This window comes from Branchiostoma belcheri, unplaced genomic scaffold, assembly GCF_001625305.1.
Source record: "Branchiostoma belcheri isolate BF01 breed outbred unplaced genomic scaffold, Haploidv18h27 scaffold44, whole genome shotgun sequence".
NCBI classification, from domain to species: Eukaryota; Metazoa; Chordata; class Leptocardii; order Amphioxiformes; family Branchiostomatidae; genus Branchiostoma; species Branchiostoma belcheri.
This window is the reverse complement of record NW_017804065.1, coordinates 463,307-490,095: the sequence shown is the minus strand read 5'-3', so window position 1 is coordinate 490,095 and position 26,789 is coordinate 463,307. Positions and strand designations below refer to the sequence as shown.

The 26,789-nt window shown below is 43.7% G+C and overlaps 5 protein-coding genes across 5 annotated transcripts in view; 1 reads left to right on the top strand and 4 right to left on the bottom strand.

The window, feature by feature from the left end:
- Window positions 1–9,986, top strand: part of LOC109478412 (probable ATP-dependent RNA helicase DDX58) — a 16,334-nt gene extending 6,348 nt beyond the window's left edge. The window contains 17 exon segments of the mRNA XM_019779941.1: window positions 2,077–2,242; window positions 2,667–2,759; window positions 3,110–3,265; window positions 3,553–3,762; window positions 3,985–4,087; window positions 4,459–4,717; window positions 4,903–5,010; window positions 5,012–5,066; window positions 5,249–5,341; window positions 5,540–5,694; window positions 6,079–6,249; window positions 6,636–6,906; window positions 7,216–7,383; window positions 7,541–7,614; window positions 7,836–8,002; window positions 8,273–8,467; window positions 8,808–9,986. Coding sequence (XP_019635500.1) covers window positions 2,077–2,242; window positions 2,667–2,759; window positions 3,110–3,265; window positions 3,553–3,762; window positions 3,985–4,087; window positions 4,459–4,717; window positions 4,903–5,010; window positions 5,012–5,066; window positions 5,249–5,341; window positions 5,540–5,694; window positions 6,079–6,249; window positions 6,636–6,906; window positions 7,216–7,383; window positions 7,541–7,614; window positions 7,836–8,002; window positions 8,273–8,467; window positions 8,808–9,045 — 2,682 coding nt within the window. The 3' untranslated portion in view covers window positions 9,046–9,986.
- The window catches only part of LOC109478579, a 23,608-nt gene extending 10,651 nt beyond the window's left edge, over window positions 1–12,957 (bottom strand). Inside the window, exon 1 of the mRNA XM_019780236.1 lies at window positions 12,859–12,957. The gene's annotated coding sequence lies outside the window, so the exon portion shown is untranslated. The remainder of the gene's footprint in view (window positions 1–12,858) is intronic.
- A 1,298-nt stretch (window positions 12,958–14,255) lies between these two features.
- LOC109478589 (Williams-Beuren syndrome chromosomal region 27 protein-like) lies at window positions 14,256–16,608 on the bottom strand. Its single transcript, XM_019780253.1, has 5 exons — window positions 16,388–16,608; window positions 15,984–16,109; window positions 15,496–15,631; window positions 15,102–15,194; window positions 14,256–14,791 (listed from the first exon to the last, which is right to left on the bottom strand). The coding sequence occupies exons 1-5, from the start codon at window positions 16,496–16,498 to the stop codon at window positions 14,604–14,606; spliced, it is 654 nt and encodes a 217-aa protein (XP_019635812.1). The 5' UTR covers window positions 16,499–16,608; the 3' UTR covers window positions 14,256–14,603.
- Window positions 16,609–20,524: 3,916 nt separating this feature from the next.
- On the bottom strand, window positions 20,525–21,819 carry LOC109478411. Its single transcript, XM_019779940.1, has 3 exons — window positions 21,735–21,819; window positions 21,234–21,326; window positions 20,525–20,715 (listed from the first exon to the last, which is right to left on the bottom strand). The coding sequence occupies exons 1-3, from the start codon at window positions 21,817–21,819 to the stop codon at window positions 20,525–20,527; spliced, it is 369 nt and encodes a 122-aa protein (XP_019635499.1).
- A 3,304-nt stretch (window positions 21,820–25,123) lies between these two features.
- LOC109478410 (olfactory receptor 1D2-like) lies at window positions 25,124–26,026 on the bottom strand. Its single transcript, XM_019779939.1, is given in 2 exon segments — window positions 25,124–25,572; window positions 25,575–26,026. Coding segments are annotated over 2 exon segments (792 nt in total). The 5' UTR covers window positions 25,918–26,026.
- Between the last annotated feature and the right edge of the window lie 763 nt (window positions 26,027–26,789).

The window sequence follows — 26,789 nt, the reverse complement described above, 5'->3', positions numbered from 1 at the left end:
CAAAGAGACAAAACGCGCTGGCAAAAAGTTTTATCTTGTAGAGTTTGCTGCCATGCCTCGTTACGGTTACAACATCGAGTACAGCAAGAACTGGGTCCCAGAGCAGACATTGATGAAAAAATACGGCTACCTCGTTCTGAAATAATACAGCATCGTCCTTCTACCGATAGGACGACTATTCCTAATGTAACAATGATACCTACATGACAAGACGTACGCTGTCTTGCGAGTATTTTCGGAACAGTCTTGACCTATAAGTGATCAATAAAGTGTGACGAACCCTACTACCTTTTACGTCGTTGTGTCGATGTATGCACGCATGAGACACAAACATACGTGACATGGATATGAACCACTAGTTCACTTACTCCGGAGTAATCATTTACTCCGACGCATATACGATATATCTACACATCATGCATGTGAGGATACACGATACGGACAACCATGACAAATATATTTAACTTACTACAAAAATACTTACTCCGGAGTAATATTTTACTCCGGAGCAACACGTTTATATCGATATATATATATATATATATATATATATATATATATATATATATATATATATGCACACACACAGACACGCCCACTCCGACGGTTATGTATATGCATATACGATATATCTACACGTCATGCATGTGAGGATACACGATACGGACAACTACGACAAATATACTTAACTTGCTACAAAAGTACTTACTCCGGAGTAATTTTTTTCTCCAAAACGGAGGAATAGTTACTCCGGAGTAATATCTACTCCAAAAATACTTACTCCTGAGTAATATTTTACTCCGGAGCAACACGTTTATATCAATATATGTATATATATATATATTATGTATATATGTATATAGATACACACACACGCAGGCGCGCGCGCACACACTCCGACGGTTATGTATATGCATATACGATATATCTACACATCATGCATGTGAGGATACACGATACGGACAACCATGACAAATATACTTACTTGCTACAAATACACTTACTCCGGAGTAAAAATTTTACTCCAAACGGAGTAATAGTTACTCCGGAGTAATATCTTACTCCAAATATACTTACTCCGGAGTAATATTTTACTCCGGAGCAACACGTTTATATCGATATATGTATATCGATACATGTATATATGCACATACACACGCATACCCATACATACATACACACACATACACAGACACACACGCGCGCGCATACATACATACACACATACACACACCAGTGAGGACTTGCGCTTCTGCTGCTGCTTCTTCTGCTGATGTGCCATGGCTTTTCGGTCTCGATCTTCGCTCGCTGTCGACAGACTTGGACTTGGACGTAGATTTGTCTTCGCAAGTGGGACTGGTTTCTCGCCGGTTTCTGTTGCCACTTTATACAGGTTTCTGACCAACACTCGCAGACCTTCCAACAATCGCCGTGAAGTACGTCACCTACTTCACATGTAAAGTACATGCAGACCAATCGACTACTCCAGATCCTCAGAACAAGTCACCAACGCTTGCCATGCGGCCAATCAGCTACTACAGACGTTGACTTTAACCACGCCCCCACTTCATGATGCAATCCCGACGGTCCCGCTGTCATGTTGAATAGCTTACTGTCAAAGTAACAATGTCGGTAGGTGTGGTATCATCCTTCAAAAATCGTTGCCTTGACAACAGGTTTCCCAGGTTACCGGGGTCAAAAGTGCACACTGACCTTTATCTGACCCGCAATTTAGCTCATTAGCTAAAAATTTGCATACATTCGTCTACATTTGCATACATATGCATATCCTTAGCATAATGGCGGTGACCTCTGACCCGCACCGCCTCGCACCGCCTGCACCGCCTGAATAAATAATAGCAGCGTGTCGACTATATACTACTTAACAGAACAAGAAAAAAAGTCCGGACATTAATTTACCAATTGTCAAAATATCAATCATAAAATCATTCAAATTACGAAACCTAAATTTATCAATGTACCCTATGCAGTTTTAAATCTCAAACAAATGTAGGGCTTCAGCTTATGTTCAATTTCGGAACAACCCGAGAAAAATTAACGCCATTTCTCTCGCAGGAGCAAATCATGGCAGATAACCGTAACCATGGAAACTCCCGGGCCCTGCTCACCCTGCTGGACCGTGTGACGCGCTGCGAGCCGGGCTGGTACACACAGTTCCTGCAGGGGCTGAGGAGGAACGGGTACTGCGGTCTCGCAGCTGAGTTGGAAGACATTAAGACAGGTAAGGGATGTAGAGGAATGAGGGACTTGACTTTTTGCCAAATGTCACAACGAACACAGTCCTACGGGCTTGTAACATTGCAATCTGCATTGGCTGACAGAACGCACTGAACTGAGCACCACTGGACTTTGGAGCGTCTTGTTTTATATTGCTGGAATAAAGTCAAAATGAAATAAATAAAAAAAAAACACTTATAACTGAAAGAACTTAAGTGTCTTGACTTAATCATTGCCAACATTGCAACAGACACAATGGACCAGTATTTTGTGTACAAGTAGTAAGTCATTGCCATATTGCGTAACTACTAGTATATTCTGATAGTCTTGGTTCTCAATTGTAACAAGATTAAATAAAGACACAAAAGCCTACAGCAGATTAAACTTCAACATGTCAAATAGAATCATTTTATCATTTTCATCAATAGAAGACGGGGGCGCCCAGGACATCTCTGGGGACAAGAATGACAAAGAAAAGGAAGGTGAAGATAAGGAGGGCGACCGGTCAGACTCAACAGGTTGTAAGAAGATTCACGTAGACCTTTAGCTATTCATTTATTAGTCAATTTACGTATTAGTTACAGTCTGTAGAGGTCAAACTAAAAACCTGCTTCGACGGGAATCGAACCTGGACAGCGTGCTATGCATCACCGTCAGGTCGGTCCACAAACGCTGTACACGTACAAGCACAGCTATTTTTCATGCTCTTAGAAGAATTTAATTATTCAAATTAAAATACATGGACTAATCATTCAAAAAAGCTTGCACAGTTAGCACTACATTCTCCTCTCCAGTCATTAGGTTCAGAGAGCATTGATATTGATATCGAGATGAAAAAAAGGCTCTTATGTTATCAATGTTATCATAACAGCTGCAGACTCAGAGGACGACACAGCTGTCCTCTCGACCACGGTAGAGGCGGTAACCACAAATGGCCTGACCGCGTCAAACGGCGTGGTACAATCGGTGACAACGGCCCTTCAAGAAGTCCGTATAGATGAAGTTGCTGAGAAGCAGGAGGAAGAAGGTGAGATTAAAAAAAAGTGTGAAGTCGACAGATTCTACTTTATTCTTTGTAGACACATTTTTCATTTCCATGTTTTTTACATATAAGCTTGAATACTAATATTAAGTAAACTCATCATGTTCTAGTCAGAACCTTGTCACACCAATACAACACTTCTGAAAATTCGCTTTTTTTTCAACTTTTCTGAAAACAATGGTAAACGTAAAGCTCTCTAACACGTGCCGACGACATTGGAAAATCATACGAAAAATTCAAACAACCTGGTACATTCATGCCGTTGTTTGCAGGGGGTGAAAAGATGACGCCTCTGCAGGCCGCGAAACCGCCTCCCGAACAACGACAGCTGAAGGACATCCCCATGCGCGGCTACCAGATGGAGCTGGCATTACCAGCACTGCAGGGACAGAACACCATCATCTGTGCACCTACCGGGAGTGGCAAGACTCGCGTGGCCATTAAAATTACTCGGGAACATCTAGACGGTGCTACAACCAAAAGTAACCCATAAGTCGATACCTGCTAGTTTTATTCAGTGAAGATGGTAGTGGCAGAAACTTACAGGAAGAAGGAAGAGCACCTTATGATCGTAAATCCATAGCTTTGCTCTCAATCTGTACTCTTTTCAATGTCATATTTGCCCTTCAACACTTACGTCACAACTTCCGTATCTTAAAGTCTTTATGGAAAACCCATTTAACAGAGAATTCTCTTTCCCAAAGAGGGGGCAGGCGTAGACGAACAGCGACGTGTGGTGTTCCTGGTGAACAAGGTACCGCTGGTAGAACAGCAGTGCAACGCGTTCCTGGAGTACCTGAGCCCCAAGTGAGTACCGCAATTATCGACAACCTGATAGACAAAGGGGACATTTACTAACATCCATCTTAGATCATTTTAGATTGGGACATATAAAAAAATAAGCTTTTTTTTTGTTAATTTAAGTCGGTTTCACTAATCACCTAATAAACCACCGAGCGTAGCGATCATCATGGCGCTCCGCCGGAGGATTGAAACCGGGTGTTCGAAACTCAGGGAGACGCAGATAAACGAATGAAATACCAAGCTACTTACAAGCTAAGTACAGGTCATGCTGATAAAGTAGTTCTATAAATCACTACGCGTTTGTCCAAAACGAAGGGTGGTGAAGCAGCCAATCCTCAGGCAAGTTAGCCGTTATTTTCGTTTGTTTTGTCCAGGTACGACATTCTACCCCTGAGCGGCGAGACTGCCGCCGACATCCCTGTCGGAGAGACTCTGCCCGAACATGACGTGATCATCCTGACGGCGCAGGTGCTGGAGAACGCCCTGAGGGACGAACTCATCACGCTGGACACCTTCTCCATGCTCATCTTTGACGAGTGTCACCACTGCCAGAAGAACGACCCGTACAACGCCATCATGACCAGGTACATCAAGCAGAAGTGGGGGGAGGACAGCGGAACCAGGCTGCCACAGGTAAAGTATCCCAATCACAGATGGCCTTCATCTCCTTAAACATGCTCTTTTTTGTACACCACCACTACCCCAGAGGAAGTTTAACATTTCATTCCATTTACAAAACAAATAAATTGACCCTACTTACATTTAAGTGACTTTCATCTACCAGGTGTCATGCTGTTCCCATTCCACTATCTTTGTAGATTATCGGCCTGACCGCGTCTCTGGGCGTTGGGAAGGCGAAGAGTCAGAAGGACGCGGTGGAACATATCCTGAAGGCGTGCGCCAACCTGGACGCAGAGTGGATCTCCCGAGGTAGTGGAGCACAAGATGAACTCCGTGGGATATAACCAGAAACCAGACGAAGGTAAACGTTTTCACTCGTGTACCATTGCTCTGTCCACTCAGAATAGCTTCAACTCAAACAGTGCAAACTGTCACTTCACATAGATGGCCGCTTCTTTGTATGAAAACAAAAGTCAACTACAGCATCTGCAGTGAACACTACTACAATGTAGATCTTACTCCAATATCACTTTGGTTTTACAGAAGTGAAGGCTGTAAGTGGACGAAAGGAAGATCCATTTGCAAATGTGATACACAACATCATGGAGGACATTGAGAAAACCCTGGCTATAGAAGGTGAGACGGGGGACGTTCTGATAACTTGCTTTATCGCCATTGCCATGGCTTATGAGAATTGATATTGTTTTCACCTTTCAAAGACATTTGAAATGGCATGCATATTAATGTCAACACGTATGTATGGTGAGAAACTAAGTGTTGAAAAACACAGCAGAAGAGAAGTGGTTCATAAATTATGCTTCTCTTTTTCCACAGCGTCAAGGCGTCTGACACCAGAAGACCTGAAGCCACCGCGGCAAAGGGAAAAGCAGGCGTATGAACAGTGGGTGGTGACCCTGGCTAGGAAGGGCGCAACACTGCAGAATGATGAAATCAGCCGAGTCATCCACGCCGCTACAAACCACCTCAGAGTAAGTTTACTTAATTAATTAAGTTATGTCCTGGAAATCAGCGTGTTGAATCGACAAGTGTGAAACCTTGTGGTGTGGTAGTCATTCAGAGACCACATGCTGTCATAACAGACATATGTTGTATTGCAGGACCTTTCATTGAGCCGGTTTTAATGAAAAGGACGTAGAAGTAAGTTAGTTAGGCTCCCTTGCCTTTCTCATGTAACTTTCTACCTGCCAAAGTGCTGCCAGATGCTGTCTCATTGCTCCTCTTGTGTGGAAGCATGATACTTGATATGGATGTTAGGACAGGGTTCAAAATACGTTCGTACACCACATACGTTTTCCCATAACCCCTCAGTGGTACAAGAACGTTTAGAATACGGTATGCTATGTCTACTGCAGAAGTACACGGATGCTCTCGCCATCAACGCCGACGCGCGGACCAAGGACGCCCTGCAGTACCTGGATAAGTTTGTGGCTGGTCTGCAAAGAGAGGGGTTTGACGGCACCGATAGAGATCTGGTGAAGCACTTCACAGGTAGGCAGGACCGTCATGTTTGTTTAAATGAATCATTCTGAGAACTCTACTGTGTATATACAGTGTCATAAGTTTGCTAATAGAAGGTATTGTTAATGGCACAATGGATGGAAATAGGAATACGGATGCGCAAAGTGTGTGGGTTTCAGATTTGCAACCTGTTATCCACCTTACACAAATCCAAGTGAAGGCCACCGTGTCAACTCTCCTCAATCAGGTGAAGAAACTGACACGGTCTCCATTGTCTCTCGAGACAGAAGGATGAACAGGATGAAAATTATCATGCTTGCCATCGCAAATTGCAGAAATTTGTGTCAACTTTTACAATTATTTGTTAAGAATGAATATGCTTTAGGCGAATATGCTTCGTCAGTACTAAATACTATCAGTACTAAATCAACGGGAATTAGAGTCACCGTAATTTGACGTGGACCTGTATTATCGTTGGCAGAGGCAAAGGGGGAGGCTCGAGACTTATGCTGCAGATGAGAAGTACTCCAACCCGAAGCTGGACCAGCTGAAGTACATGATCCTCCAGGCGTACGCAGAGAAGCCTGACTCCCGCTGCCTGCTGTTCTGTAAGACCCGTGCTCTCACCATCGCCCTGCTCACGTGGATGCAGGAGGACGAGGCCCTCCGCAAGCTCAACCCGGGACGGCTCGTCGGCGCTGGAGCGAGTGAGAGCACAGGAGGTGATAACTCTGCCTTTTGTTGTACGCACTTTTGTTGTTTGACTCTTGACCAGTTCATCATACGGCATATGCTTCCACATGATCTTTGTCCATTCAACAATGTGGTTTAAACAGTCACAGAAGGTAAAGCTATATATGTTGCCAGAAGCTCAGAATACTAGTAATAGAAAGAAACCCATTTCTTTTTGTAATATAGATTGTATGGGAAACATTGGTATCAGTCTGTCAAACTGTCAGAAAGTACGGAAGTGGAGGCGGTGTGATGGATTATTTCTTGAGGCTTGAACACATTATACCTGTTGACTGCAGGCATGACCCAAAATCAACAGGTGGAGCTGCTGGAGCTGTTCACCACTGGAGGCCACAAGATCGTCATCTCAACCTCCGTGGCAGAGGAGGGCATAGACATCGAGAAGTGCAACTTCGTGTTCCGCTATGACTATGTAGGCAACGAGATAGGGAAGGTGCAGACCAGAGGTAAGTTCACCTAACTACATGTTGATGTACAAAAATTCCTACTGGCATTGACATGCGAAAACGTCGGCAAAACATTCGGCCAAACGAACAGAATATTGTTGCATTTTGAACAAGATGATATAACGTTATAGGTGATAACCGTTTCTCTTTTGTACAGGACGTGGTCGTGCTGAGGGCAGTAAGTCTGTACTGATCGCTGGAAGAGAAGGCGGAAATGTCCTGAAGGAGAAGGTACAATGGCTATTACTACCTGAAATGCTATCTTAAGGCATACTTTCTGTTTTCTCAGTGGTAAAAGAAGCACAAAAATAAAAATCTTAACTAAAAACTATTGACCGCAAGAACGAATTACTAGTATTCTGCTGTGAATATCCTCACATAAACTGGAAGAACTGTGTGATGAAATGTTTCAAAGGCCATTCATACAACGTTAAAATATTTTTCAATCCCAGTTGAACACTATCCGGGAGAAGTTGATGGAGAAGGCCATGCTCCAGGTGTGGCACATGCAGAGGGAGAAACATGGCGACTTCAAGAAGGAGGTCCGGCGTCTGCAGCTGGAGTCTAAGAAAGAGAGAGATCTCGCGCAGGCGCTGAAGGAGTTAGAGAGGAAAACCAAGTAGGTTTCAGCCTATTGTTATAACTCTGGTGAGGTGTGATTGAATTCTGCTTTCGTAACCTCAGTTGTGTCTTGAAAACGTTCTGTTACACTTCATGCTTCCATTTTCACCCACTTCACATACTCACAGGACGTCTATGAAAGACCATGATTTTGACAATTTTGGATATATCCTGCGAACTTTGAATGTGTCTTTCCACTGTGATTCATTATAAGACACAGTAAGCAGCAGAAAATCTTTCAATGAATACGACTTCATTTTTGACACAGGAAAGTCCGTGGAAAGGGGATGAAGCTGCTCTGTGTGAAGTGCAAGGTGTTTGCCTGCAATGTCAGCGACTTCCGCAAGATCAAGGAGAATCATCACGTAGTGGTGGACAAGACTTTCCCCAAACGGATCATCATCAAACCCCACCCACCCAAGAAGATTGACGACTGGGAAATGAACGGAAAAGTGTACTGCAGGTAAGAACCATTACCAGTCGAAGTGACCGGTAATTGGTAGAAGAAAGACATTAAAAGGTGTGACATTTTTCCAGCACTATATATGATGAAAGTATCCAGTTTTTGTAAACAATATGTGTGTGTTTAATTATTGCTTTCGTTCTGGAAAGACGAGCCAGTGGATATTGTGTTTTACTTTTATAAAAGTCTAAGCAAAGTAGAATTCTTCTTTTTCACATTGTTTCATATCACACGAAAAGACAAACACAAATTCACACACAAACCAGTTGATTGGGGTGAAGTAATAACTGCTGTGCCACTGCTGTACCACTGCTCACTAACATCTCCTACTACTTGACAGGAACTGCAGACAAGACTGGGGAATACAGATGGTGTACAGACAGGCCAGCTTCCCCACCCTGAAGATCGAGTCTTTCGTCTTGGAGAAACCGGACGGAATGAGACTGACCTGCCGGAAGTGGAAGAAAGCACCTTTTGAGGTGGATGACATCACCCCTGACGACATTTCCGGGATGCTGGAGACACCGGAAGAGGAAGAAGAATCAGGAGATGAGGAAGAAGAAACGGTGTACTACTGATGTACTAGCTACCAGTGATGTAGTACAGCTCAGCTTTGGGTACTTAACTAAAGTAGCACCTTACCTATGCCGTCTGCATTTGCCCAGCTTGCAAGTGTGAAATTAATCTAGCGTAAACCAGCTTTTTAAGATAGAGATTCTACAGTTTTATGCAGTTGGATGACAGATAATTCACAGAATTTAATGTATTAGAAAATTAAAAGAAAGAAAGAAAGAAAGAAAAGTAAAAGCTAATGTTATGTTATGCTTTGTCAAGAAAATAATGTTGCTTTTTCTGCTGCTTTGAGGATATACTATAGGCAAAATATATTCTAGAAAAACTGATATTGGTTGGCGAACAATCAACGTGATGTTAGTGAGATGCATATTGAGATGGATGTATTATTTCTTAAACATGAATAAGAATCATATAGAATTTTAATGCTTACAAAGACGTTCTCTGAGACGCAATGTTCCTGTCATATCTCTGTAAAGACACATACGGAAATCTTATGTATAACTGAAATGTGCTTATACTATTTAGGTAAGACGTGTATTGACAGAAATATATTATCTGATATTGTTAAGAATATCTCAACTTGGGAACTCTCAGCACGCGCTGGCAGCATGTTGTTTTACGCACATTCACCATTAACGGGTGCAATTCGAGATCGGTGGTGGACAAGGATAAAAGAACTTTCCAGAATTCTTAACAAATGGTGTAAACTTCTTACCATGATGGTTCACTGTGTTTGGACATGTTGTTTATCATGATGTCATTTCGTTGTATATTTAATGACATATTGCGATGACGGAATGATAACGTCACCTTATAGCATAATTATAATCTGAGCAAAATATGGATTCTACAGGCAAACACATATCTGGTGATGCTTTTACTTATAAATGGAAGGATTCGCTCTTTCTTAAGTTTCAATATAAAAACTGCACGTGATAAAGTAATTTTCTTAATGTTTGCGTTTTATTGTCTTCGCTTACTACGCAAAACTATGTTTAGCTGATAAAACTGTGAGAATATTACCGAAAATATCTTTCGCGACCGAATTACACCCGACTATTGTCTGATTCTGGGCAGGTCCGTCAGCAGAGACTACTCTCCAAGCAGAGGTTTGGGTTTTGGGTCATTTTTGGCGTGTTTTTAGGCTTTTTTATCGGGGTTTCTCTTTTGCACTGTAATTTTTTTCTCACCCAAAAAAATTACAGTGCAAAAGAGAAACCCCGATAAAAAAAGCCTAAAAAACACGCCAAAAATGACCCAAAACCCAAACCTCTGCTTGGAGAGTAAGCAGAGACCTCTAGCGAAGTCGCGAGAAACGCACCGTACGTTACGTCAGAGAGAACATGTAATTGTTATAAATGGAGATGTATTGTGGTAATCATTGCCGCAAACTTGGATAATTCAAACGAAGAACACTTCACATCATGTCTTGCTACGAGGGCGGCTAACATGGCTTCTTTGTTCATCTAATCTTTTCCTTGTGTCCGTTTTGCACTTAAGAAACGTTAATCTAATCATGATCCAAGTGGCTGACTCGCCAGACCAGTTCATCTCGCGGAGAGCCTCAGTTCTACACAGGTGTTCCACAGCTGTGACAAACACAACCGCGTTAGCTCGCGCACACTGGAAACCAAACATTGAGTACCCGAAACTTTTACTTCAAGCAAGATGTGCTCATATGCGTACTGCGTATGTGTTAGGGCCAGGGCTGGTTATATTGAGAGGAAATTCATTTTCCTTCCAGATGACTTCGCGCAGAGCTCTCTTGAGGAATTTGAGAGAGCAATGATACAGGAAGGCCGGCTCAAAGTGTTGAAATTTAGCGTCGCAGGTAAAAGTTACCACCACGTGCGAGTTGTTACACTTACGGTTATGTCTCGAGATCACTGGCGTGCAGTTTAATGCATGCGTAAAGCGTTATTTCTATTTTTGTGTAACCCAAAGACTCAGCATTACCCTATCATTGGGTACTTGAGTCTGTAGATAGGTTAAAACTAGCAATGTTCGTTGGAAAGACTATCTGTATCCTGTACAAATTGATTTGATAACTGCACGACAAGTTGTGACCACCTGCTAGTAGATGCTGTTCTCTTTGAAAATCTATAGAATGGAATACTAGCCTTCAGTCCGGTCTTGTTAGCTTTAAGCTTCCAACAATCGCTAACCCGCCAACTAATAGAGAAGAGACTGTTGTAAGCGGGCTAAATGTAGGAGGCTAAAGCTATAAGATTGGACTCCAAGCTACTGAATATGGGATTTCACATGTATCCATTCTCTTTATGTCAGATTATCATTGAAGCTTGGCGTGGTTTTATGTCTTTAGTTTCCTCCAGCTCATTGATATTTCTTGCCATCCCTTCTGTAGACACTAATGAGGATCTACTGAGGAGACTGAAGAGGAACTTTGACTTCCCAGACCTTCAGGCTGCACGAGTAGAGTAGGTTACACCCTCTTTTCACTAAAGATTTGACAGATCGCGGAAAATGTCATCGACAAATAACCAATTATCTTTTTGGGTGTTTTGTAATCTATCTATATCTAGCAAATCCTTTTACATCATGAATCATAAAAACAAGGGTCACACAGATCTAGTTTCGATCGCTGTTAGAGGGATGTATGTAGACAACACACCGCACAGCGGATATTATCCGAAGGCCGAAGCCGGGTTTACGTACGGTCGTGATCTGCCTGGCTTAAATAGGTGTTCCAGACCATCCGCCGCTACATTCGTGGGTGAAATAAATGAAGATACATAAAACTATTGTGAAATTAGGAAAACACCAAGCTGGGGGGGGGGTGTCTCCTTATCCTACTTCCGCACGCCACCCAGTCGGTTCAATCATAATAACCCAATGTGTGTTCTTCAACAGAGACATCGTAGTGGGAAAGAAGAGTGGCACAGGGATCCGAGTAGTAGAAGAACACCTCCTGCACGGATGGGACATCAGGGACAGGTTCCGTCTCCACCAAGCGGTGTTACTTTTTGTGGACAGGGAAACCTCAGACGACGCTGCCTCGTCTGCTTCCTCTACATTTTACTGGGTGATGCCCTCGCCTTTCGTCTCTCCTGCTTCGACCAACGGATCGCCCAGTCAACTGTCCCCGCAGACACCCATCCAGCCGTCCCCTGAGATGGACCAAGGTTTGTTCCTCAGCCTCTATTTCAGGCGATGAGGCTTTTCATGACGTCAGAAAATTATCATATGAATCTCTGCGAACAGGTGTTGGCGGGTAAACTGATTAACTAGCAGCCTGTTGGCATGTTTAATAAACTGTCACTGTAATCCTACATGGAGTATGTGAAAATCCTCTAGCTCTATTGATGTAAAGCTGATGTTAGTATCGCTATTTCGCACAAGAAGGCGTAGCAATACAACACTACAATACAACCGAAGTTTTGGAAATTCATATACGTTTCTTTTCTGAACTGTCTGAAAAGTATTGGTGCTATTTTCATGCTGATCCGGAGAATTGCTTTAGATGGTCCTATTTGTCTGTCAGAAGTTGATCTGATCTTAATTCGTAAATTGCTATTTGCGTAACAACCTTGTCTTTGGAATGCTGCAAATCCTCTCATTGTAAGACAAAATCTGTTGCGAAGTATTTAGCGAATAGTCTGTAATCATCATCTATTATATGTTACAGACGCAGATGGCCTCACTACTGAACATGGGAATACTTTTGTGCCTGTCATCCCCACTTCACCTGGGCCTGAACTGGCGCCCCAGCCTCCTCTACAGACCTCATCACAGCCTCCTCTACAGACCCCATCTCAGCCTCCGCTGCAGATCTCATCTCAGCCTCCTGTACAGACCTCATCACAGTCGTCTCAGCAGACATCAACTCAGCCGTCACAGCAGACATCCACTCAACCGTCTCAGCAGACATCCACTCAGCTTTCTCTACAAACATCCACTCCGTCGTCTCTACAGACACCATCTCAGTCATCTCTGCAGACACCGTCCCAGTCGTCTGAGCAGACCTCATCTCGGTCCTCTATACAGACATCCACTCAGTCCTCAGCCCAGTCTTCTCAGCAGACATCAACCCCGTCGTCTGAGCAGACACCGTCTCAGACGTCGTCTCTGCAGACATCCACCCAGTCGTCTGAGCAGACACCGTCTCGGACGTCTCAGCAGACATCCACCCAGTCGTCTGAGCAGACACCGTCTCGGACGTCTCAGCAGACATCCACTCAGCCGTCTCAACAGACATCCACCCAGTCGTCCCAGCAGACATCAACTCAGCCGTCCCAGCAGACATCAACTCAGCCGTCTCAGTCGTCTCTACAGCCTCTGCAGACGCCATCCCAGCAGCCTCTACAGACGCCGTCTCAGCAGACACCAAATCAAGACGAAGGTTTGTAGTTTGCTTATTCGTCAACTTACACCTTTATTAACGTTAGAACGTTATCACCCCGGAGCCCAGATAACCAAAGAATGAAACAATTTGCACTCTAAATATAAATGTCATGACGTATCAAAACCTATTTCAGATGAAGACACCATTATGTCCTAGAACCAAGATGTTACTGCTGCTCGCCCATCAGCATTACTGCTGCCGGAGATGAGGTCCCATGCCGGCAATTCGACTATGATGGCGGCTTTCTTCTTTTGGCCAATCATGGGTGAAGTTTATTTCTTCGTGGACGAACTCCTACGTCAAAAGGACGTAAAGGTAATTTCATACGATTACAAAATAGGTTGATAAGTTTTAGCAACCCAATGACGGTTGATCATGGAGTTTCATTGCTTAATGATGTGAGGTAGTATGAGTATGATTTTGAGTACGACTTTGGCTTCTCTTACTTTGAATCTTCCGCCACTGGGAACTCTTGCGTCTGGAATATTTTTGTATATTTCATAACAAATCAAGAACAATCTGCCTTTGTTTAATCAAGAGGTAAGTGGAACCTTCTCGTGTAGATGGTTTAGTCACGCGTACGTGATACGTATATCATAGTTAACAGGTAGCTGACAAGATCTCCTCATGTTTTTATGAGGGACAGCGATTGGTGCATACAAACGGTGACAAACATGTTTAGGAATGGGTAAAAGCCCGGAGGCTGTATGACGCACCTGTGGGGAGTTGCCGCGGGTCGACGCCGTTGGACAGCCCGACACAAGTTACTTTGATTTTATTTTTCTATTGAAAGATCATCAGTACGTTTGTATGGAAATGATGGCACTCAGACAAAAAGTGTTTCTGTACATACGGTAGAGTCAGTTTTGAGACTGTTTTATTAAGTTGGATTATGACTTTTATTCGGCTGGCGTATATTTTCGCCTGGATACTGTTACCACCTACTGTTGTTCGTTGGCTAAAATTCACATGATCATGACCTCCGCTTAGCGCCACATAAAACAGGGCGTTAAAAGGGAAAGGGTGGGTGACTTTTAGTTCCTATTCACATATTTTTAGATCATGCACTGAACTCATACATACTCGACTTGTGTAGAGTACCTTTCTTGTGCATCCTACTATAATTTTTGAAGCGTCGAAGCTTCTCGCTTTGCGGGATCCATGTAGATTAACATAGGGGAAATAGAACTTCTACGATCAGACAAGCACCCTATACATAAAAATGACACCATCTTTTTCTCGGTAGTACTTGGGAACGATGTCACGTGCCACTTGTTCCCAGCACCCCTTGTCTTCCAGAGCCACCATGGCGGGCTCCAGTTTGCCCCTGTACGCCTCTACAGTGTGCAGGAACTCTTCCCGCATTGCGATGCAGATCAAACCGCCTGAAACACAAACAGGGCTGTGTCGCTCAACCGACAGGCAGCTACAAGCTACTCTGGAATAGTAGCTCAACTATCCACCGAGTTCAATTGAGATTAACTGGCGCAAGGCCACTTCCATTGATATGTAACAGAGATTATAGGTATACTAATACCATAAAATGGTATCAATCTTCACCAAATTTCAGATCGATGATCTTCCCTCACGTCGATTGACATAGTATTTGGCACTAGTTCAGACTCAATGGCTACCATTGTGGTCAACATTTGATAGCCATAGGCGTCGTTAATCCAATCATTAACGCTGCCTTACCCGGTTTAACGATGCGGATGAGCTCAGGGAAGCAGTCGTCCTTCATATGACCTTGACTGAACGCGCCACAGCAGGCGACTGCATCATAGTGATCTGAAATAGGTGTGTATAAGCATATTTTGGATTTCAATATTGATAGATTCTCATACTAACAAACACACTCAAAACAACGGAGGCAACAAGTGGTATATGAGCAATTTGAGACCTTTGCAAGTTCCGACGTGGAACTTTCGGCATATTTCAGTGAGCGTCGGGTACTACCATGGTGAATGTAAGTCATACTTGTGTACATCTATTGACAAAACGGTACAATCCAGTCATTGTTCGGCGCGGCCGTTGCTTCCAACTTGTTATTGCCAAATAAACACTATTACTGTTTAGCGGTCACACTTACCGTCTTCTATGTCGAGTCGGCGTGGCCCCAGGAAGTCACAGATGTACCTGTGGTACAGGTTCCTGGACTTGGCGATGTCTAACATACCCTGACTCCCGTCAATCGCATCCAGGTTGGTATAACCCAACTTCAGCAGCTTTAAGAGACGAAAAAAGACACAGATTTAGCAAGATGCAGATCTTAAACAAACTGCAGCTACTCACTGCACGGAATATTCAAACATGGAAACATGCACACCCTGTCTAGAACGTATGCGAGGCACAGTAACACACTACAAGGGGAGGGCCGGGGTGCTGACCTTCAAAATATGCAAGGATTTAGACAATCCAGCGTGACTAAAATGACGCTAGAAGGAAGTCTTGTAGAACAAACTTTAGTAGCACGAATGAATTTATAAATCGCGTCTCGTGTAACAAGCGTGTCCCAAACTTCAAGAAAACAAACCAAACTTTACAATGTGAAGACGACTAGGTCTCTTCGTGCCTTACCTCCGTCGCACACAGGCCGGTCCCGGCTGCTACATCCAGGATCCGTGCGGCCTTGTTACCTGACAGGACCTCAGCTAGAGCCTCTGCACATTGCCGGGGACCGTTGTAGCTCAGATCTTGCAGGTCCTACAAGTACGTTAGGTAGAGAAGGAAATTATCAGTTTATGTAAAGCACCTTGGCAAGACTAATGATCTACGGTACCCCGAAATTGTTTGGTGGCCCGAATTTGATTTAGCTTCCTTAACACAGAAAAAAAGGACTAAACAAGTCACTTTGAAGACAACAGAATTGTGTAAAAGGTAGCTAATTCATTAAGATGTATTATTGCGGCTTCATGTTTTCTCTGCAACACGTTATCTATGTCTAATCTGTTGGAAGAAAGGTTATCAGAAGACACCTGTACCTTGTCGTACTTCTCTGCCCAGTTATCGTAGTACCGAAGGACCTCGGCGCTGGTCATGCCAGGTTTCTGCGATGCGTGGCAAAAAGCATCGGTGGCTTCGATGTCCGCCATTTTTCTTTACCGAAAATCTGTGTACGACAAAGCGTGATGGTTTTTACTAAGACTGTGTTGTGCTCCAGTGTTGTGCCCTTGTGAAAAAGGCATGTAGACCCTTCCAATTCAAGGAGTAAATGGTGGTAGACGGTGATGATGTAACACCATGATGTAACCGCCAGGTTAATAAGAGAGTTTTAAGTATTAGCTGAGTCAACATCTTCTGAACGTATATGTGGCCAAAGGTTATTGTACACTGGGGGTGGCGTGAGCCTAATGTAAATCTATTGATCAACATACTACAGGGCACAAACTGTAAGCTTTCACGTACTCAACTAACTTTGAATTAATACATGATAATTACGTTAGAAAATTCGCATGTCTCAGCGAGACAAGACCGTGCAGACGAGGATTTTGTGGTAACGTTGTAACGTTACATGCTTGTTGCGTGCCGTTTGAGCGAAATATGTTGATCTAAATCCCTTTCGTAGTCAAATTGTCACTTCCCCTTTCTACCAACCAAATATTTGACAGACCACCCAATGAATTTCATGAAGAATAATTTTTGTTTGTGTTTTTGTTGTCTTTTGTTGTCTTATGGAAGTAAGAATCGCATGCACAAAATCAGTTTCCGTCGCAGGACGGTCGCTCAGCGATTGCCGAAGTCTAGTGAAAATGGGGTATTACGACCAAAGCTATGCGAAAGCTTAAACCGCGGAATAACTCTAATCCAAACCGGTACCACATCCAAGCTGAACTCTGAAGCAGCTCAAAAGGTTTTAAGTACTTCAAAGACAGAACATATTTCCATGCGCTAATCACATCATCTTATGGAACGTCGCACAACTTATGGTAGTTAAATTACAAATTTCCAGAACAGAGGTAACAAGTCCTTCATTAACTATTTAGATCGCAGTAGCTCAATTTTTTTCTTAACAAATGGCACATTGATACAGGATATTTACCTGCCTGTTGTCCCACCGAAGGTAGTATTGTCAGCAGTACTCAGCGAGCTCCGGGTCGTAGCGAGAGTGTCTCACGATGAAGTCGTAGTCTTGCTGACAAGGGAGTTTTTGTACGGGTTGAGCAAACAGCTAGCCACGTGCATTCCCATGTGTGAATCCTGTCTGCACTTCCCGGCTCAAGGGTTGCTTTAAAGAAGACCCACCGTCGAACGAGTTTTATATGACTTGTCACTTGAGAGTCGTGAACTGTCAGCACTTTCCTCCTAGGATCCTCTTTATAGAAGAATAGATTTATACACTTAGGAAGAACGAAATGCAATGAAGGCAATTTTGATGATGTAACAACTTTGAAACAAAAGTATGCCAATTCAATGTGCTTTCCCTCAGACGGAGCAAATATTGCTTCAGCGTAGGGTTGATTGACATGTTTTTGCGTGCTATCGCAAACATCTCATTCACATCCAATCATCTCACAGAATGAAACGTCGGTCGGGTGGAAATGTTTGGTGGCCAGGCGAAAGTGTGATGGAAATTTCCATCGTCCGCGAGGGTCGTGAGGAGGCTTTAAAAATGCCATAAAAACATTTTACTCGTTTTGTGCATTTTCGTACTGTTCCGTAAGCACCCAAGCCCCTCTCAAGTTTTTTGATTGTCCTATTGAATCAAACTATCATCCCTATTCCAAAATGTGGTAATCCCGACGAAGAATTCCGTCACGCAAAATGCTATCATGAAACCTTTTGAGACCCTTTCCTACCCAATAACAGCCACGGTAAGAAAGCATTAACCTTTGTCCCACATTTCCCGGACCGGTCAGAAAAAAACAGTGTGTAGGTTGGAGAGTGTAGCTGCACTATAGGTCCTAAAATGAAATATATATCATTACCAATCTTCGATATTGTAATATTTTGCAGTCCAAAGTGTAAAGAGCTAGGGGTCTGTTCTCAGGCTTGCCCCTACAAAAGGGTGGCACAAAACAAGACTGCCAAAATACAGACATCGCGCTCCCCGCTTGTTTATTCAAGGCAGACAACACATTCTAGCGTTCAACGTTACACTAAGTCTTGTAACTAATTGTAGGATTCCTTCACTCCTGGACAACATCATCATTTACGATCCTCAATATATGAATATGGCTAGTACAATGGCTTTCTTTACTTAAATTCTATACCATATCTCTATGGAGAGGTCTCAAACTGTAAGTTGTTGACGATTGTGTACACTAACGTTATATCCAGATGTGATTGTATTTTCCTAGGCGAATATTGGATTTTTAAACATGTCAGTTCAATAGTTTGTAGTTAAAAGATATAGAGATGCTGTTCGTTGACGTGCGAAGTACAGATTCCTTTAAAAACTGTCATGATGATTAGCATGTAATCGCCGATAATCTTAAAACAACACAGCGTACATGTACGTAACAGCGACGTCATGGATCTGGCGATGAGACATATCCAGGTAGGCGATCAAAGCTGTCGCCATCTTCACCATTACTGGATGGAACCCTCTTTTCAATTATAAGTGGATACGATAACCAATAAATTACGATCCCGCCTTCAAGATATATATATATATACAAAAATGGTGTAATTCTAGATCTATTAGTAACAACGCAAAACTTTCTGTTTATACCGCATTAAAGGAAAACTATGGACAAAAACAATACCTCTCAAGTATACACAATCTAGATATCCGAAAAGCGATCACAAAATTAAGAATTAGTTGTCCAGCGGATACCGTCCTCCTGGTAATGGTAAGGGCAACAGATGGCTAGGTACCGATCCCACGCCATCACGAATAGAGTAGACGCTGTACACACAGCCGCACCGGCGTACACACTGCCCTGGGTTAGGCCTTAGCGCTCTCAATTAATATGTTGTTTATAGAGCTCGGGATGACGACTAGGGCCAGGAGGATGTCTAGAACGGCGAGGTTGACAGGCAGGAGAAACCTCGGCTTCCGCCAACTCGGGGAGCGCGCGACGGCGATAATGAAGATCACGCTGAGGCCCAGAATCAGCACCAAGGACGGCGCCAACCACGAAACCTGGAGGAGCTTAGCCGTCAGACTGGAGGAGAGGAGGTCGTCCATATGGTCGTTGTTTGTGTGGCTTTGATCTGAAGACTTCATAGCCCGGTTGTCCATACCGTGAGGTGTCGTGAAGAAGGCTGTGGTACTGTTTCGTCCTACTACTGAGACGTTAGCGAGGTTAGCCATGTCGGTCTGCAGAAGTCAGGCTTCTCGCTCTTTCACAGAAACCTGCGGTGAGGAGGAACGGGCGGCCTGTATGTCTCTAAGACCGTTATGATTGTTTTTCCTATGTGCGTATCAGCAGCAGTGAAGGGAATGTTTTGAAGCGCGCGTGTGATCAAACAAGCCTAATCGGTGTGGAATACAATTAAAGTGAATTACCCTCAACTGGAAATACGCAGATACATGTGGAAAAGGTTTGTGTCTGAAATTGGTGTGGGTGGCTGTCCTGGGTTCGAGTCCTGACATGCCTGAGTGAAAATGAGTATTGTCTGTCCTGTATTTGTTTCTATGTGTGTGACACAACACCAGCAACGGCTGCATGTGTCTCATGTGTATTGCACTGTTGCAATTTCAATAAATCAAATCAAATCAAATCAAATCATTACGTATACCATGAAGCGCCACACACCGCTGTACCAGATCCAAGCTGCTGCGAAAAATGGTGTAAGTTACTTTTATCAAATAAGTTCGTCAGGTTATGCCTACTTAGTGCTGACCTGCGACCGTAGCATGCCATTAGTCAAGTAAACCACAGCACAGACTAGAAAAGACATCACCAACGATTTTTATTCATTGCCAGCGTCAAGAAGGGATACACATACCTGAATTAAATGCTATTATGTCAATAACTGTATAGCAAATTACATAGGTACAAAGGTTTTGTTTCAAATGCATTGTTCATAAGATCACACACCAGCATATACATTACATGGAAGATGCTGGTCTGAGAAAAGGGTCGCGCAAAAACTTCTACATGGTTCCCTTCCCTAAATATCGCTCAGTTTTTCTACGTTGGAATGCACATTAAAATCGGGTTCATTCTTTACTATTGAGCAAGCACCCTATACATAAAAACAACGCCGTCTTTTTCGCGGAAGTACTTGGGAACGATGTTACGTGCCATTCTTTCCCAGCATCCCTTGCGCTCCAAGGCCACCATGGCGGGCTCCAGTTTGCCCCTGTACGCCTCTACAGTGTGCAGGAACTCTTCCCGCATGGCGATGCAGATCAAACCGCCTGAAACACAAACAGCTCAACCCACATACACGCTACTGGAATGGGAGTCCTTATAGTCTTTAAAGCAGGACTATAAGCTACTGTGGAATAGTAGCTCAACTGTCCACCGAGTTCAATTGAGCTAAACTGGCACCAGGCAACTTCCATGTGACAGAAATTATACGTATACACTATGAAACTGCTACCGTGGCCGATAAGTACACGCCTACGTCACCTGGGCGAACACCTGCGTCGTCTGCGCAAAGACCTGCGTCGTTTGCACAGAAAAAAGCTGCGTCGTCTGCGCAGAATATTCTTCTCCGCAGACGACGCAGCTTTTTTTCTGTGTGGACGACGCAGGTCTTTGCGCAGACGACGCAGACGTGTATTTATCGGCACGGTAAAGTGCTATCAATGTTCACCAAATTTCAGGTCAATGATTTACCCTCGCGTCAACATTTGATAGCCATAGGCGTCATTAATTAATTCATTCATTACAGCACTTAACAATTGCAATTCTTACAACCGCCATGCCTTACCCGGTTTAACGATGCGGATGAGTTCCGGGAAGCAGTCGTCCTTCAGGTGACCTTGACTGAACGCGCCACAGCAGGCGATGGCGTCATAGTGATCTGAAATAGATACGTTTAAATATGGTTAGGATGCAATGTCGCTTACTTCTCAAACCACCAAACACCCTAACCTCCTGTGCAGGCCCCGCGGCGGTGGGGAAGAGTTTTTAACGCGTTATTTTAATATAGCCGGCCATCCTACATAGCCGCCGAGAGAAGATTCCGCCGCGTTAAAAACTCTTCCCCACCGCCGCAGGGCCTGCACAGGAGGCTACAAACACACTGAAAATAACGAAGGTAATAAGTGATTTGTAAGCAATGTCCGTGAGGCGTAAAGAGATTTCATTTCTGACAGTATTTTAGTGAGCATTGGTTAGAATATCTGTAACTTAATGTAACATTTAAGCAACTGCGATTGTTGAAAGGTGCAATTCAGACATTGTGAACACTTTTAGCCGTCACACTTACCGTCTTCTATGTCGAGTCGACGTGGCCCCAGGAAGTCACAGATGTACCTGTGGTACAGGTTCCTGGACTTGGCGATGTCTAACATACCCTGACTCCCGTCAATCGCATCCAGGTTGGTATAACCGAACTTCAGCAGCTTTAAGAGGCGATAAAAAACACAGATTTAGCAAGATGCAGATCTTGTTGTGGAATTCCAAATGAGCAAACTGGAGCTATTCACTGCACGGAATACTCAAATGGATTGGGCAGTATTGCACAGCCTTCCAACAACGTATGTGATGCACAGTAATACTTCAAGGGGAGGGGTGCTGACCTTCAAAAAATATGCAAGGATCTAGACAACCTAGTACCTGCGGTCGGGAATCCAGCGACTAAAAAGATGCTCGAAGCTTGCCTAGCCTTGTGGAACAAACTTTATATGAGAGAATACGTTTATAGTTGTTCAAAACGCCTCCCGTGTAACAAGAGAATCCCAAACTTCAAGAGAACAAAACTTTACGACGTGAAGACGACTATAATCATAGGTCACTGGTCTCTTCGTGCCTTACCTCCGCCGCACACAGGCCGGTCCCGGCCGCTACATCCAGGATCCGTGCGGCCTTGTTACCTGACAGGACCTCAGCTAGAGCCTCTGCACACAGCCGGGCACCGTTGTAGCTCAAAACTATCTGGTGCTACACGTACGTTCGAAAGAAAAGGAAATTATCAGTTTATGTAAAGTACCTAGGCAAGACTAATAACCTATGGTGGCCCGAAATTGTTTGGTGGCCCGAATTTGATTTAGCTTACTAAACACAGAAAAAGGACTTAACAAGTAACTTTGAAAACAACAGAATTGTGCAAAAGGTAGCCAATTCATTAAGAAGACAGCTGTACCTTGTCGTACTTCTCTGCCCAGTTATCGTAGTACCGAAGGACCTCGGCGCTGGTCATGCCAGGTTTCTGCGATGCGTGGCAAAAAGCATCGGTGGCTTCGATGTCCGCCATTTTTCTTTACCGAAAATCTGTGTACGACAAAGGGTCATGGTTTTTACCAAGGCTGTGTTGTGCTCCAGTGTTGTGCCCTTGTGAAAGGCACATTACACATATTGCTTGACTCAGGTGAAAATCAATAGGCAATACCAAGCCTTCTTTGGTTGGGGACGTGCTCTCGAATAGGGACGTCCCAAGTTTGAGGAGAGTCACACCCCAATCATGTGAAAGAACCAACCATCTATAAGAGTAGGCTCCATCCTGGCTGACGGATCAAGCCTTGCAGCCTGGTCTCTCGGTTAACATTTGGAGAGGGCGATAGCTACATGTTATGCCAGACCTTCTACAAATTACAAATTACCAATAATTAAATACTGCCCAATCCCAAGATTTTGTGACTAACGCTTGACGGTGAATTGGGGATAATATAACTAACGTACAACTCAGAATTAAAGCGACGAATTACATTTCACGAATGATTTATCTAAACGATTGATATTGACTTAGAGTAGACTATGATTAACGATGAATAGGAATAGCTTGCAGCGCTTCACGGAAAAGGGCATATAGACCCCTCCAAGTAGTAAATGGTGGTAGACGGTGAAGATGTAACATCATGATGTAACCGCCAGGATGAAAGAAGAGTTTGAGTGCTAGCTAAGTCAACACCACATATGTGGCCAAAGGTTATTGTCCACTAAGGGTGGCGTGAGTCTAATGTAAATTTTCTGATCAACATACTACTGGGCGCAAACTGTGCGCGCTAAGCTTTCAGGTACTTGACAAACTTTGAATTAATTGTTTGAGAACTCACATGTTTCAACTTTGAAGATCGTGCAGATCTAAACAAGGATTTTCTGGTAATATTGGACATGCTAGTGTGCTGCTTGAGTGAAATGGCTTGATCTGAATCCCTCTCGTAAGCAAATTGTCACTTCCCGGTATCTAGCAAGCAAAGATTTGGCAGACCACTCAACGAACTTCATAGATAAAGAATAAGTTTCTATTTGTGCTTTGTTGTCTTGTAAATCCTACTTTTGAATCTCGCATTACATTCCAGTTATGAAATTAAGGGTCACTTGTACAAAATCAGTTTCTGTTGCTGTGCGGTCGCTCAGATTACCGCCCTCTTGTACGACCAAAGAGGGCGGTAATCTAGATCCCAACAACATCCAACCTAGCTGAACTCTGAAGCAGCTTAAATGGTTTCATGTACTTTTAAGACAGAAAATATTTTCATGTTTTAATGTAGACGTTGACGGATGACGCGTCTTTGTAAATAAGCAGGTTGCGTCTTTGACTCAACATAAATATTCTATCAAATCGTTCGTTACCTTCTACGAAAGGTTATAATGGTTTGGGTCGAATGTTTGCCGAAATCTCCACTGAACAATGATAGAGAGTAGTGAGAGGATACCACAAAAGAGGGATCGCTGAGAGACAATTGAGAGTCCAGAAATTCGACAGATCTCTCAACGGTTTTTGTAACCATCTTTCATAAATATTCAGTTCCTTGCAATGATCTCGATGACAACAGGGGTGCTCGGCGACATAAGGCTGTTGTGAAAATAGGGCCTAAAGGCCAAACACGAATGAACCAGCGCGAAGTAAGTAAGAAAGTAAGTATAGAAACGGCTTCATTTTCTTCTTCAGAAAATGGCAATAGCTAGGTGAACAGTAGTTTACTACATGTAGTTAAAATACAATCACATCATCTTATGGAACGTCGCACAATTTATGGTAGTTTAAATTACAAATTACCAGAACAGAGGTAACAAGTCCTTCATAAATTAATTAGATCGAAGTAGCGCGTTGTTTTTAAACAAATGGCACATGGATACAGGATATTTACCTGTCTGTTGTCCCTCCGAAGGTAGAATTGTCAGCAGTACTCAGCGAGCTCCGGGTCGTACGTCGCGAGAGTGTCTCACGATGACGCCGTCGTCTGGCTGACGAGGGAGTTTTATGTACGAGTTGAGCAAACACCCAGCCACATGCATTCCCACGTGTGGATAACGAAATTCCACTGTCTGCGCTTCACAGCTCAAAGGTTGCTTTAAAGAAGACCCATCGTCGTACGGCGAGTTTTATATGATTTGTCACTTGAGAGCCGTGAACTGTCAATGCTTTCACCCTCTTCATGCATAGACGAATAGATTTATACACTTAGGAAAAACGAAATTCGATGACAAGACAAAAGCACTGCTATGATCTTTTATTAAACAAAGGCAATTTTGATGATGTAACAACTTTGAAACAAAAGTATGCCAATGTGTTTTCCCTCAGACGGAGCAAATATTGCTTCAGCATAGGGTTGATTGACATTTATTTGCGTGCTATCGTAAACATCTTATTCACATCCAATCATCTCATAGAATGAAACTGCTGCACCCCCGTCTTCCACAGATGGAGATCCTTCAAATAATAAACACAGTGTTCTGTCTCAGGATCTCTCTGTAAATTTTAAAGTACGATAAAACAATAAATACAGCCGATAACACAAACGTCGCTATGCCGACACTCTGTAAAGCTTCAACAACGCGAGACCGTCCATCGACGCCTATGTCAACGAATGTACAGAACAGGTTACTCCGTTGAATATGAGAAACGTCTATTCCGGCGATGGGAGTAAAAATGGCGGAACCTGCGCTTAGACTGATGCTCCGGATCCAAACCCACATAGCGAGGACTCTAACCCCGGTCTAGCGGATACCGTCCTCCTCCTGGTAATGGTAGGGGCAACAGATGGCTCGGTAGCGATCCCACGCCATGACGAGTAGGTTAGACGCTGTACATACAGCCGCGCCGAAGTACACACTGCACTGGGTTAGGCAAAAAAACACAGAGTCCGTAGCGCTCTCACTACTATGTTGTTTATAGAGCTCGGGATGACGACCAGTGCCAGGAGGATGTCTAGAACGGCGAGGTTGACAGGCAGGAGAAACCTCGGCTTCCGCAAACTCGGGGAGCGCGCGACAGCGATGATGAAGATCACGTTGAGGCCTAGAATCAGCACCAAGGACGACGCCAGCCACGAAACCTGGAGGAGCTTAGCCGTCAGACTGGAGGAGAGGAGGTCGTCCATATGGTCGTGGATACTGAGTTTGTAATCTGAAGGCCTTACTGTCCGGTTGTCCATGCCGTCAGGTGTCGTGAAGAAGGCCCTGGTACTGTTTCGTCCTGCGACTGAGACGTTACCGAGGTTAGCCATGTTCGGTCTGCAGAAGTCTTCTTGCTTCTCGCTCTGTCAGAGAACTGCGATGAGGAGGAACGAGCGGCCTAGATGTGTGACTCTAAGACCGTTCTTCGTTATGATTATATTTTCTTATGAGCGTATCCCAGTAGCGATAGAGGGAATGTTTTGAAGCGCGCGTGTGATCAAACAAAAGCGGCGGGCCCTCTCCGATGTAGCGTGTATTAAGTATTGCAAGCGGCGGGAAGTGAATTACCCTTAGTTGGAAACACGCAGATACACGTGGCAAAGGTTTGTGTCTGAAATTGGTGTAGGTGGTTACTATGCCTGAGGCCTTCACATCCAACAGAGAGAGAGGGCCTCTCTCTCTGTTGGATGTGAAGGCCTTTCCTGTTTACGGTTGTATTTTCCTGTGTGTATCTCAGCAGCGGAAGATGGAATGTTTGGGACAGCGTGTTTGATCGCGCCTAATTGCTGTCGAATTGTTGAAGTGAATTACTCTTGATTGGTATCCGTAGATACACGTGAAAAAAATTGGTAGTTGAATGCGCCTGCAGGTTACTCATTCAGTAAGAATTACCATTTTTATTGTTGATTATAGTACTTGTTATTCCGTTTTAGTATGATTGTTTGCATCTGAAACCTGAAGGCGAACAATACACAACACATCCGAAAATAATTTCATCAGGTTGGTAAAACTTAAGAGATATGGGAATTCTTTTTACACAACCAAAGAGTCTCACCTCGCTGACGTTTCGGTGTCTGTCAGACACCTTCTTCAGAGCTTCACAACACATTATGTATACCACGAAGCGCCACACACCGTTGTATCAGATCCAGGCTGCCGCGAATAATGAGACTGTTTATGGTGTAAGTTACTTAATATGTTC

Coding starts and splice junctions, on each gene's coding strand:
- LOC109478589 (XM_019780253.1), bottom strand. CDS start 16,498: ATGGCGGACATCGAAGCCACCGATGCTTTTTGCCACGCATCGCAGAAA. Junction 16,110..16,387: donor GGGCAGAGAAGTACGACAAG/GTACAGGTGTCT, acceptor ACGTACTTGTAG/GACCTGCAAGATCTGAGCTA. Junction 15,195..15,495: donor CCGACTCGACATAGAAGACG/GTAAGTGTGACC, acceptor CACCTATTTCAG/ATCACTATGATGCAGTCGCC.
- LOC109478411 (XM_019779940.1), bottom strand. CDS start 21,819: ATGTTAGACATCGCCAAGTCCAGGAACCTGTACCACAGGTACATCTGT. Junction 21,327..21,734: donor TCGACTCGACATAGAAGACG/GTAAGTGTGACG, acceptor TATCTATTTCAG/ATCACTATGACGCCATCGCC. Junction 20,716..21,233: donor CATCCGCATCGTTAAACCGG/GTAAGGCATGGC, acceptor TTTGTGTTTCAG/GCGGTTTGATCTGCATCGCC.